The 13489-nt window shown below is 40.5% G+C and overlaps 1 protein-coding gene across 2 annotated transcripts in view; it reads left to right on the forward strand.

Moving 5' to 3' along the window:
- Positions 1-13489, forward strand: part of TTN (titin) — a 285431-nt gene that overhangs the window by 36215 nt on the left and 235727 nt on the right. For both annotated transcript variants that reach the window (XM_082395622.1, XM_082395621.1), the window contains exons 34-42: positions 523-786; positions 879-1139; positions 1261-1521; positions 1934-2194; positions 2713-2854; positions 2943-3108; positions 4878-5109; positions 6564-6848; positions 7082-7207. In XM_082395622.1, the coding sequence (XP_082251748.1) occupies positions 523-786; positions 879-1139; positions 1261-1521; positions 1934-2194; positions 2713-2854; positions 2943-3108; positions 4878-5109; positions 6564-6848; positions 7082-7207 (1998 nt within the window). The remainder of the gene's footprint in view (positions 1-522; positions 787-878; positions 1140-1260; positions 1522-1933; positions 2195-2712; positions 2855-2942; positions 3109-4877; positions 5110-6563; positions 6849-7081; positions 7208-13489) is intronic.

Genomic DNA, 13489 nt, shown 5'->3' on the forward strand with positions numbered 1-13489 from the left:
GATTTATCCACTAAAAAATCGTATTATATTTTTGGCAGTTATTCTAAAAGTCAAATGGTATGGTCATTTTGGATGCCATAAATCCTCATTTCATAAAATCATTATAAACTCTCGAACTTTCTTTCTGAGCCATGTACCACAAGGTGCAAAATTGCTCATGAGTTTATGTGAAGAAGCCATGTCTTAGGTTCCAGCTCTGTGGAGCAGCAAATTAGATGCTCTCAGTCTGTATTCTTCTTTCACTCTTCTCCAATCCATTGATTAAGTTATTAATATACAGCTATGCAAACTACATCTCATTCAAGTATAGAAAAGACATTATACAAGGTACATTTCAAACTGGACCCCAGGTTTTCCTGAAAAATCTCAGTGTCTTTTAAAAACTCTAGAGATGCTGCATAACTGCAAATTCTTTGATAACCATTCTTTTGCAAGATGACCCGGTAGCAATCTTATTTGGGACTTCTCTTGCCTGAATGGTATCATCTTTATTTTCTAAACAAATCATAAATTTGTCTTCAGCTGTCAAAATTAAGAAGACTCTGAAGAACCTCACGGTGACAGAGACGCAAGATGCTGTTTTCACTGTGGAGCTCACACACCCTAATGTAAAAGGTGTCCAGTGGATCAGAAACGGGGTTGTGCTAGAATCCAATGAGAAGTACACTGTCTCAGTCAAAGGAACAGTTTACTCTCTGAGAATTAAAAACTGTGCCGTTGCGGATGAATCTGTTTATGGCTTCAAGCTTGGAAGGCTGGGAGCCAGTGCCAGACTGCACGTTGAGAGTAAGTTGACTTAGAAACACTTTACAAGTAGCCAACTTGTGGTTACCATGAAGTTAACCATATCACTAAATGGCTTCAACTTTCCTCATTAGCCGTCAAAATCATTAAGAAGCCAAAGGATGTGACTGCCTTGGAAAATGCCACCGTTGCCTTTGAAGTTAGCGTTTCCCATGACACAGTGCCGGTGAAATGGTTCCACAAGAATGTGGAGATTAAGCCGAGTGACAAACACAGGCTGGTCTCAGAAAGGAAGGTCCACAAACTGATGCTGCAGCATATTTCCCCCTTGGACGCTGGGGAATATACAGCTGTGGTGGGGCAATTGGAATGCAAAGCGAAACTATTCGTGGAGAGTAAGTATGAGGCAGCCCCTGTGGCATTTCTAGGTGATCTCCATGTATTCATTCGTTTGTTTGCTCCATCTTTTTTTAAAAATAAAATATATTAACCGAAGTGCTCTCTGATTTTCCCAAGCATTACATATTACAAAAACCATGAAGAACATTGAGGTACCTGAGACCAAAACTGCCTCGTTTGAGTGTGAGGTCTCCCACTTCAATGTGCCTTCCATGTGGCTAAAGAATGGGGTGGAGATTGAAATGAGTGAAAAGTTCAAGATCGTGGTGCAGGGAAAACTCCACCAGCTGATCATCATGAACACCAGCACAGAGGACTCAGCGGAATACACGTTTGTCTGTGGCAATGACCAAGTCAGCGCCACTTTGAAAGTGACCCGTAAGTAAAATATATATACAAATATATATATATATATATACACACACACACAGAATATCCAGTAGACTCATTGTTATTCCATAGCCTACACTTTTTCTTCCTGACCAGTTAGCTTGATTGAAACATCTACTGTGTCCACACTGAGTCAGGCATCTGGATAAAATTTTTGATTAGCATTGAAAGGCTACCTATAAAGATGCTCCGGTGTCTATCTCTTGCTTTTTTCTGTTCCCCTGTCACTTGACATTGTCCTGTAGAGGGGTACCTGGAAGGTATCATGGCTCATCTCTCTGAACTGCGATCGCCTAAACAGATGTACTAAGAACATTCCAAGTTTTCATTCTGTGCCTGTTATAACCCACATTGTATTGACACAAAATCTCCTTGGGTGTATTTCCTTCCCCCTTTGCAGCAATCATGATTACATCCATGCTGAAGGACATCAATGCTGAAGAAAAAGACACCATTACCTTTGAGGTAACAGTGAACTATGAAGGCATCTCTTACAAATGGTTGAAGAATGGCGTGGAAATCAAATCAACCGACAGGTGCCAGATGAGAACCAAAAAGCTCACCCACTCACTGAACATCAGGAATGTTCACTTTGGGGACGCTGCTGAGTACACCTTTGTGGCTGGAAAAGCTGCCTCGACAGCCACTCTTTATGTGGAAGGTATGGTTTCATAAATGTCATATCCATAAACATAAATGGCAAACACACTATATAAAATGTTAGAGCATCAGCTAATGAATGGATAAGTAAAATGAGGTATATCCACGCAATGAAATATTATTCAGCAATAAAAAGGAGGTACTGATACATGCTATAACATGGATGAACCTTAAAAAACTTTATACCAAGTGAAAGAAGCCGGTCACAAAGAACCACATACTGTATGATTCCAGTTATAGGAAAAGTTCAGAGTGCACAAATCTGTAGAGACATAGATGGGTGCCTAAGTCTGAGGGGAGGACAAAGGGAGGTGTCTGGAGGGTGATGGCTAAGGGGTACATGGTTTCTTTTGGGGGTAATGAGAATGCTTTGAAATTAATTATGGTGATGGTTGCACAACTCTGAATATACTGAAAGCCACTGAATTGTATACTTTCACTGGGTGAATTGTATAGTATGTGAATTATATCTTAGCAAAGCTGTTAGAAAGATTAATTTTTTTACACGCTGTTCTCCAGCTCGTCATATAGAATTTAGGAAACACATTAAAGACATTAAGGTTCTCGAGAAGAAGCGAGCCATGTTTGAATGTGAAGTTTCTGAACCTGACATCACTGTGCAGTGGATGAAAGATGGCCAAGAGCTACAGCTTGTGGACAGGTCCGTTGGTTTGTTTGCCACTTCCCCGTGATTCCCAGTTTCCTTTGAGTCATCATACGTTAAACCTCAATTTCTCTTTCTTCCATAGAATAAAGATACAGAAGGAGAAATACGTCCACCGCCTTCTGATCCCATCCACCCGGTTATCTGATGCTGGGAAGTACACAGTGGTGGCTGGAGGCAACATGTCCACTGCCAGCCTCTTTGTGGAGGGCAGAGACGTTCGCATCCGAAGCATTAAAAGGGAGGTTCAGGTAATTGTCCACATGCTGAATTTTTGGAGAAGTCATCAGTAGCTCCTAATCTATCGTTTTGTCACTTAATTTTTTTTTAACATCTTTATTGGAGTATAATTGCTTCACAATGGTGTGTTAGTTTCTGCTGTATAACAAAGTGAATCAGCTATACATATACATAATCCCCATATCCCCTTCCTCTTGCGTCTCCCTCCCACCCTCCCTATCCCACCCCTCTAGGTGGACACAAAGCACCGAGATGATCTCCCTGTGCTATGCGGCTGCTTCCCACTAGCTATCTGTTTCACATTTGGTAGTGTATATATGTCCATGCCGCTCTCTCACTTCGTCCCAGCTTACCCTTCCCCATCCCCGTGTCCTCATAGAGAATGTCACTTAATTTTTTGACTTTTACATTTTCTAACCACAGTCTTCTGAAAAAATGAAATCAGCTTATCCCTACCAGCTTACACTCTTGTGCTGACATCAACTTAGTCACAGTTTCCTCTCGCTTAGGGAATAAATGTATCCTTCACAGCTGTTTAAATACTTTAATGAAAGCAGCTGTAGACACTTCACTGTCAAATGGCCACTTACCAAGCAACATCAACCCTAAAGGAACTAAAATTTAGATTGTGATGTTCGCACAGCAACTGGAATTAAGGGAATTCAGAACAAGGTGGCATTTTCTCAGAAGCCTTCTACCTTGGAGAGGCAGCTGTGTGGGGACTTGATTGGGAAAACTCCCTCCGAGGTCCAAGAGGAAGACCAGTTTGAGCAAAGCTGGATTCCTAGCAGCGATGCTGAGCAAACACCTTTGCTCTCGACTGCACATGTACGGCTTGTCCTCATGGGTGCCAGTCTTCCCACGCGATATAACGGGGAGATAACATGTGAAGAGAAGTATCACTTGAGCTCATGTTTATCATATTGCTCATCCAAGGAGAGCCAGGCATTACATTAGGCCAGAGTGAAAAAAAAAGCCTCAATGCATACTCAGATAACCCAAATATGTCCTTCATCCTTTATTGACCAATTCTGAACCTTGATTTTCTCACTTTTAAAAATGAGGATAATAGTTCCTACCTAGCCTACAAGGTTCACATCATATGAAATCAAATTGAGCAGTAACTTAAAAGAACTTTGTCAATGATAAACAGCCCTCAGATGTAAAGTGTCATTATTTCTTTTCTTTTTTAATTTTTATTTTATTTTATTATTTACTCTTGGCTGTGTCGGGTCTTTGTTGCTGCGCGCAGGCTTTCTCTAGTTGCAGGGAGCGGGGGCTACTCTTTGTTGCAGTGCACAGGCTTCTCATTGCAGTGGCTTCTCTTGTTGCGGAGCACAGGCTCTAGGCACTCGAGCTTCAGTCGCTGTGGTGTGCAGGCTGTAGTTGTGGCGCATGGGCTTAGTTGCTCCACGCCATGTGGGATCTTCCCGGACCAGGGATTGAAGGATTGAACCTGTGTCCCCTGCATTGGCAGGCAGATTCTTAACCACTGCGCCACCAGGAAGTCCTGCAAAGTGTCATTATTTCTGTTATGATTAACTAAGAAACAAACATTTAAGGATGAAATCATTGCCTCCGTGCAGATGTAAGCAAAAGAAGTATGGGCACCTTGTGTCCACGGATATGCAGGAAAACTTAGAATGTGCTATAACCAGTCAACTTCCTATATCATAATATATAGGTTTGACATGCTCTTCAAATGAGCTGTTTTGGAAACAGGTTAAAACCGAAAGGAAATCAGGGCTTCAATTTTCTTTTCCTGTTGCTCCATTAAAAGGTTATTGAGAAACAACGTGCTGTCGTTGAGTTTGAGGTCAATGAAGATGATGTAGATGCCCACTGGTATAAAGACGGCATTGAAATCAATTTCCAAGTTGAAGAACGACACCAGTATGTGGTGGAGAGAAGAATCCACCGGATGTTTATCTCTGAGACCAGGCATAGCGATGCTGGTGAATACACCTTTGTGGCAGGAAGGAACAGGAGTTCTGTTACGCTCTACGTCAATGGTAGGTAGAGATATTAACATATTTTGTGCATCCATCTGTAATAATCCTCCCTTTCAACTTACTGAAGTTCTGGTAGTTCCCAGGCAATTTCTCAAGAACCCATGGTACTCATATGTTTGAAGTTATTCCATTTATTTTCATATTATACCTGTGGAAATGGGATGGTAGCTGTTAAAAGGACCAAGATGTCATTTCCAGAAGGCACCTAATGGCTAGATCCTTATTTAGTTTGGTCAACATTATTGAACATCCACTGTATGTCAATTATAATAGACCCCAAATGGGTTTCTAGGTACAGTTTTCAGCTGTTCTAGTTCTCTGCCCTTGGCCCTAACTGCTTGAATACTAGTAGCACTACCAAGTGATGGGGCATTTCCAGCCTCTGGTGGGGCATTTCCAGCCTCTGTTAGGGCATGCCTGGGAGAACCTAGAAAGCCACAGGCGAGCTCCATACCCTAGGACCAGGGTCTGACTTTAGTGGGGGATTCCATATACTACCAAGTCCTCAGAGGAACACCATTAAACCATCCACTTTCCTCATTAGAAACCTTAGAGCTGTATCTGAGGCTGGTCTAGATCCATCCCTGTCCTGACCTTGGGTCCTACCTGTCTGAACAAATACCCCTGAGACAGATGAAGGAACACTAAGAGTAATCTCAAGTTTCATAAAAATGAACCATATTGCCAACATTCCCTTGGTCCCTAGAAGACCAAATGGTCATAGTATCCAGTTATTATTATTTCTATATTAGTGGTAGAGAAACTGAGGCACAGAGAAGTAAAGGTCTACCCATATGGCTGTGTCAGAAATCAGCCTCACAGAAGTCATTTCTCCCCATTTCTTGGTTCCATGAATGACCCAGTTTCCCTCAATCATCACAACACCAAGAATATGTTTTAATTAGCATAACAGGAAAGCTGCATTAAAAAAAAAATTACCTAATTGCCTTTAGATCTAAAATGACATTCATTCATACATACTGATTGCACTTCACTGGCACCTGTATATTAAAAAATGACTATCACATATACACAAATACTTGCAAAACACACCTGAATGAGATGAGCCACCTCACCACACGATTTGCCCAAATGACTGTTAAAAATAGGTAGCATGTGGAAGTGTTCTAGCATTCTTTAGAGGACTGTCCATTGTCACCCCGATCCAGATCCCAGCCAGGAAAGGGGTGACCGTGTTATGCTGAAAAACTCAGCACTCCCAGTATCACCCCCCCCCACCAAATATCAAAAGTATCTCCCTCTACTTAGGGACAAAATTCCAATTTTTTTTTTCCTTCTTAGCGCAAAAAATGTTCTAATATTCTGAAGCAAGTAAAGATATCACCATTCCGAAGTTTAGTTTCGGGGTACATAACCACCTGGCAACAAATTAACATAGATTTTCCCGTGCTTTCCTGTGTTTTCATGGGCTATTTGTTTTCTTTTCTTCCCAGCCCCAGAACCGCCCCAAATTCTGCAGGAGCTCCAGCCTGTTACCGTGCAATCTGGCAAGCCCGCCCGCTTCTGTGCTGTGATATCCGGCAGACCACAGCCGAAAATTTCCTGGTACAAGGAAGAGCAGCTGCTTTCCACTGGTTTCAAGTGCAAATTCCTTCACGATGGGCAAGAGTACACACTTCTGCTCATCGAAGCCTTCCCAGAGGACGCGGCCGTCTATACCTGTGAAGCCAAGAATGACTATGGAATTGTCACTACCTCAGCATCACTCTCTGTGGAAGGTAGAAATGCCTTGCTACTTCTCAGCTTAAAGTAAAACCTAAGAAACCCGCTTTTGCATCCTCCCAGGGCATTTAAAAATACAACTTGGTGCTCCTAAAAGTAGATTGCTACCTAACTTGGAAACTTTGAAAGGGCTCCACTGCCAGATAAATTAAGAGAAATCGGCATGCTTCATTCTGTGAGGTCTGTAGGCTGACTTACTCCTGACAAGTCTTGTGGTCCCTTCCTTTAGTTCCAGAAGTTGTGTCTCCTGATCAGGAAATGCCAGTTTATCCTCCTGCCATCGTCACCCCACTTCAGGACACTGTCACTTCTGAGGGACGGCCAGCCCACTTTCAATGCAGAGTTTCTGGAACCGGTAGGTTTACAAGCAAAGGTAGAGTTGCTAATACTTAAAAAGAATGATGTGAGGAAAAGGTTTTCTTACCTCTCATGAATAATTTGAAGTTTCATGGGCATCTTGCAGAAGACTTACTCGGATTATTGAATTGAGAATTAGATCAGTGTTTTCCGCTACTGGACTGTACACCTAAAAATGGTTAAGGTGATAAATTTTATGTTATGTGTTTTTTTAAACTACAATTTAAACAAAAGGAATTAGTTCAGTGTTTTTCAATGTTTTAAACTTGAAAAATGTCATGTTTTCTTTATGATTGTAGTTACACTTTTGTTATCTCTTGAAAAAATACAACAAAACCTACAATTATTATTAGATTAATTATGATGGCATCTACATATGTTTTAAGAGTCCATTTATATGTAAGATGTTGTCCAGTCTATGGACAGTGCTTGTGTGAAAAGCCATATCCCTTTGGAAGGTGGTATCCTGTAGTGGACAAAAGTGGGGGCATTATGATCAGAGAGGTTGGATTTGAGTCTTGGCTCCGCTCTGTGACCTTCGGCAAATACGTGATTTCTCTGGTTCTCTTTCCCTCATGAATAAAGTGAGGATAATATTGCATTCAGTCTTAGAATGTACATTTCATGAGGGCAGGGATTCTGTCTTAGTAGCAAGAACATGGTGCCCGAAAAGCAGTAGCTACTAGAAGGAAAGCTCTGTGAAAGCAAGGGTGGATCCTTGTCCTAGAATAACTCCATACATAGTAGGTACTCAGTAAGTAATTGTTGATCGGACAAAAGAATGATTGTTAAATGGCTGATATCAATCGCTTCAGATCATTGTCATGATCATGTCAGATAACCCACATCAGCACATATTGCAGCGCCCCTCATACAGGAATCCCTCCATCTGTTAGCTGTTGTGATTTTTAATTGGTGCATGTTTCCCAGAACCATCAGCCCCTCCCCTCACCCCAGGAGTCTGACCTTAGTAGAATGAGACAAAATGTTTAGAGTCATTTCTAGCCAATGATGATTGTAGATCTACCTCACACAGGGACAGGGTAAATCAACCTTATCCCGAATGAAAATCACTCCCTCACTTGCTTGACTTTTGTATACCACCACAAAGGGAAATTCTCCAAGCTCGGGCATCTCACAGCACTCCTAATAAATGTTTGCTTTGCTTATTGTGCTTCTCCCGTTAGGTTATGACCCAGTCTCTACCTTGCCATGAGCCGTTTTCTTTAGCAAGTTAGTATTTCAATTGGGCTTCTATTACCTAATGATTTCCTCCTCTGGGATGGAGATGCTGATCTAGAAACCAAATAGACCTGTTTGATTTTATGAGCATAATTAAAGGATATGAGGTATATAAAGCACTTACAGGCATGGCTAGCAAGTGACTGGTGCTCAATACATTAATTTTATTACAACCATGGAGAGGAATTATAGAAACATAAAAGTCTGGTATTGGGTGACCAACATAGATAAATACTATAGACTTTGTGACTTCAGAGCACGGTATTTGAAAAATGCCAAATATTAAGAAATGAGGACTGATTCGGTAATATCCTACTAAAAAGAAAAATGCATTTTCATATCAAATTCACTAAAGCCATACTAAAGAATTTATCCATTCATTGAATTTTTAGAGGAAATTTTTCAAATAAATATATGTATATGGATTATCTAAAGTAGTAGTCTTAACTATATTTGCATAGTGCTCTTTAGTTTATAAGTCATTTTATAGTTTGCCTTTAAGGGATCACAAAAATACATTTGAAGCTCTCTACAAGTCTCCAATTGGGATAGAAAAAGAAAAATATCTTTTCAATGTGACTGATGTCCTTAAATATTTGAATGGACTTTATAAATTCATGTGATCATTAACTCTCTATGTGTGGTAATATTAATACACATACAGAGGTTTTAGAACCCTTTCATAAATGTATTTTCTATATGACAAAAATTAAATTCACTGAATAAATGCCTTTTTAAAATAAAAGCTCACCATATCACGTTTCATGCCCCTCAGACTGAAAATTTTCACACAACTTCCCTTAAGAAAGTAAGTGCAGCTCTGCTTTCTACAAATTGGGAAAAAATATGAGTCTGCAGAGGCCCCAGTCTCATGTTTTTGGCAACTCAGTACTTGCTGAAGCATGGAATCTGGTGGTGCTTTTGTTAAGTGGAAATGTTATCTATTGAAGGTCTCTGGTGCCACCTATTGGTGGAAGAGAAGTTTGGAAAAGTAGAATTTTAAAACTTGTAGTAAAAGCTAGCTTTTTGCTAGTGCTCGTTCTACAGATAATGGTCAGTATCATTTGGTGGCTTACAGAGTGGCAGCTAGCTAAGTGAGATGATAAATAATTAGTTTAGCAATGAGGAATACCCACTGTTCATTTAAGCTTTTTTTTTTGTTTTATTCGACCAACATTTGTGTTCCTGCTATTGAGACATTACACTAGGTTCTAGGGATGCCAGGACCTGTCTCTTGCCTTCCTGGAGCTCAGTGTGCAGGTGAGGAGACACACGTGCACAGCTAGATCCCAAGGTTGTAAGTGCTGTAACAGCCCACCTACTCAGTGCTCTCTGTCTGGGAGAGAGCGGGAGAAAGATGCACGGACTGCACATTGAAGAATGAATAGGCTCACGAGCACGCTGGTGCTCCAGGCAGAGAACATTTATGAAGTCATAAAAGCTTGCCAGAACATTCCGTGTGCTGGCAACAAGTGGTTTAAGTATGGCTAGAAAGTGATGTAACGAGTGGGCAAGAAGCTAGAAAAGAAGGCAAGGGCCAGATCCTAAAGTGTTGGTATTCTGTGCTTAGGACTTTAGATTTTATCTTGTTTACTTTGAGGAGCCACTGAGAGATTTTGAAACCTCTGGGTAACATGATCAGGTTTTCTTTTTAGAAACAACACTCTGATATGGACAGATGTGGGAGGTGAGAATGAAGGTAAGGGACCAGCAGAGAGACTATCATATTATGATAGGCTTGGAAGGTGTTGACAACTGAGAGAGTCAGGAGAAAGATGGGGGTAGATTGTGCAAGAGTCCAGGAGGTAGAATGAACGAGACTCAGGGACCAAATACAATGGAGTGGTGGGGGTGAGGAGCTGGGGCAGTGGGGTGGCCTCACAGAAGCCATGAGAGGCCAGTGACTGACACAGATAGTGGCAGCCCAGCCAGAAGTACCAAGTCCATTACCAAGACAGGTCTTGCCCTTTAGCTCATTTATTATTGGCAATTCATGCCTGTCCTCCTGCTTCACTGAGTTCACCAAAGGAAGAAGTTGTCAGGAAGAATAAGCAGGGAACCTTGTGAGGGAGAGAGAGTACCAAACTCTCCATCCTTCTCTTTCCATTGATGATTAAACACACAAACTAAGTATTTGTAGGATGACTTTTACATCCCATGTGATGATGCTATTACTTGTATATCCTGTGGTCCTGTTTATTAGGTAAGTTATTGCTGATCTCTTGTGATGTTAGACATTCTCGCTTTAATGACTGACTTGTGCCTGTGGTTTATAAAGCCCTTTCCTCTGCATATGTCATTGAATTCACACAGCAATTTTATAGCCCATGAATAGCCCATGAATTATTATGCATCTTATTTTACAAATGAGAAGACTGGTCCAGAGAGATTAACTGACATGTCTAAGGTCACACAGCTGGTAAATTGTAGTGTCAGGATTCCATTTCCTACCTTACCTTGCTACCTAAGGAAGTAAAAAGATTTGTTGCTTTAAAAGGGGAACTTGTAGTTTATAACAACTACCCTAGTGGGAAGCAGGGGAATATTCATAAACCAATATTTATGCAACAGTGCAAACAAATACTAGAGGATTGGACTATTAGAAGATCCCCATGGGTGGTATTGAGATAAGGAAGTAATATAGTGACCACATTCCAAAAGCAAGATGGCTTCTGATTTTTGGCTTTTAAAACAAATAACTAAATTTGAATCCACGCTTGACTTACAGGGCTATTGCTTTAGTGGAAGTATAATATTTTTTAAAGTGCACATCATCTTAAACTGTAACAACATAGTAATATTTATCCTTGATTTGGGGTTTTTATTTTCTATCATTTTAAGATGGTTCAAATCCTTGTGTGGAAATAGCTGTTTTTTTTTTAAACTTTATTTTATTTATTTTTTTATACAGCAGGTTCTTATTAGTCATCAATTTTATGCACATCAGTGTATACATGTCAATCCCAATCGCCCAATTCATCACACCACCATCCCCACCCCCCTGCAGCTTTCCCCCCTTGGTGTCCATACGCTTGTTCTCTACATCTGTGTCTCAACTTCTGCCCTGCAAACCGGTTCGTCTCTACCATTTTTCTAGGTTCCACATACTTGTGTTAATATACGATATTTGTTTTTCTCTTTCTGACTTACTTCACTCTGTATGACAGTCTCTAGATCCATCCACGTCTCAACAAGTGACTCAATTTCGTTCCTTTTTATGGCTGAGTAATATTCCATTGTATATATGTACCACATCTTCTTTATCCATTCGTCTGTCGATGGGCATTTAGGTTGCTTCCATGACCTGGCTATTGTAAATAGTGCTGCAATGAACATTGGGGTGCATACGTCTTTTTGAATTATGGTTTTCTCAGATATATGCCCAGTAGTGGGATTGCTGGATCATATGGTAATTCTATTTTTAGTTTTTTAAGGAACTTCCATACTGTTCTCCATAGTGGTTGTATCAATTTACATTCCCACCAACAGTGCAAGAGGGTTGCCTTTTCTCCAAACCCACTCCAGCATTTGTTGTTTGTAGATTTTCTGATGATGCCCATTCTGACTGGTGTGAGGTGATACCTCATTGTAGTTTTGATTTACATTTCTCTAATAATTAGTGATGTTGAGCAGCTTTTCATGTGCTTCTTGGCCATCTGTATGTCTTCGTTGGAGAAATGTCTATTTAGGTCTTCTGCCCCTTTTTGGATTAGGTTGTTTGTTTCTTTAATATTGAGCTGAATGAGCTGTTTATATATTTTGGAGTTTAATCCTTTGTCCGTTGATTCGCTTGCAAATATTTTCTCCCATTCTGAGGGTTGTCTTTTCATCTTGTTTATGGTTTCCTTTGCTGTGCAAAAGCTTTTAAGTTTCATTAGGTCCCATTTGTTTATTTTTGTTTTTATTCCCATTACTCTAGGAGGTGGATCAAAAAAGACCTTGCTGTGATTTATGTCAAAGAGTGTTCTTCCTATGTTTTCCTCTAAGAGTTTTATAGTGTCCGGTCTTACATTTAGGTCTCAAATCCATTTTCAGTTTATTTTTGTGTATGGTGTTAGGGAGTATTCTAATTTCATTCTTTTACATGTAGCTGTCCAGTTTTCCCAGCACCACTTATTGAAGAGACTGTCTTTTCTCCATTCTATATCTTTGCCTCCTTTGTCATAGATTAGTTGACCATAGGTGCGTGGGTTTATCTCTGGGCTTTCTATCTTGTTCCATTGATCTATGTTTCTGTTTTTGTGCCAGTACCATATTGTCTTTTTTTTTTTTAATAAATTTATTTATTTATTTATTATATTTAGCTGTGTTGGGTCTTCGTTTCTGTGCGAGGGCTTTCTCTAGTTGCAGCAAGCGGGGGCCACTCTTCATCGTGGTGCGCGGGCCTCTCACTCTTGCAGCCTCTCTTATTGCAGAGCACAAGCTCCAGACGCGCAGGCTCAGTAGTTGTGGCTCACGGGCTTAGTTGCTCCGCGGCATGTGGGATCTTCCCAGACCATGGCTTGAACCTGTGTCCCCTGCGTTGGCAGGCAGATTCTCAACCACTGCGCCACCAAGGAAGCCCTACCATATTGTCTTGATTACTGTAGCTTTGTAGTATAGTCTGAAGTCAGGGAGTCTGATTCCTCCAGCTCCGTTTTTTTCCCTCAACACTGCTTTGGCTATTCAGGGTCTTTTGTGTCTCCATACAAATTTTAAGATGATTTGTTCTAGTTCCGTAAAAAATGCTATTGGTAATTTGATAGGGATTGTATTGAATCTGTAGATTGCTTTGGGTAGTATAGTCATTTTCACAATATTGATTCTTCCAATCCACGAACATGGTATATCTCTCCATCTGTTTGTATCATCTTTAATTTCTTTCATCAGTGTCTTATAGTTTTCTGCATACAGGTCTTTTGTCTCCCTAGGTAGGTTTATTCCTAGGTATTTTATTCTTTTTGTTGCAATGGTAAATGGAAGTGTTTCCATAATTTCTCTTTCAGATTTTTCATCATTAGTGTATAGGAATGCAAGAGATTTCTGTGCATTAATTTTG

Source organism: Balaenoptera borealis (assembly GCF_965194805.1).
Source record: "Balaenoptera borealis genome assembly, chromosome: 6".
Classification (NCBI taxonomy): domain Eukaryota; kingdom Metazoa; phylum Chordata; class Mammalia; order Artiodactyla; family Balaenopteridae; genus Balaenoptera; species Balaenoptera borealis.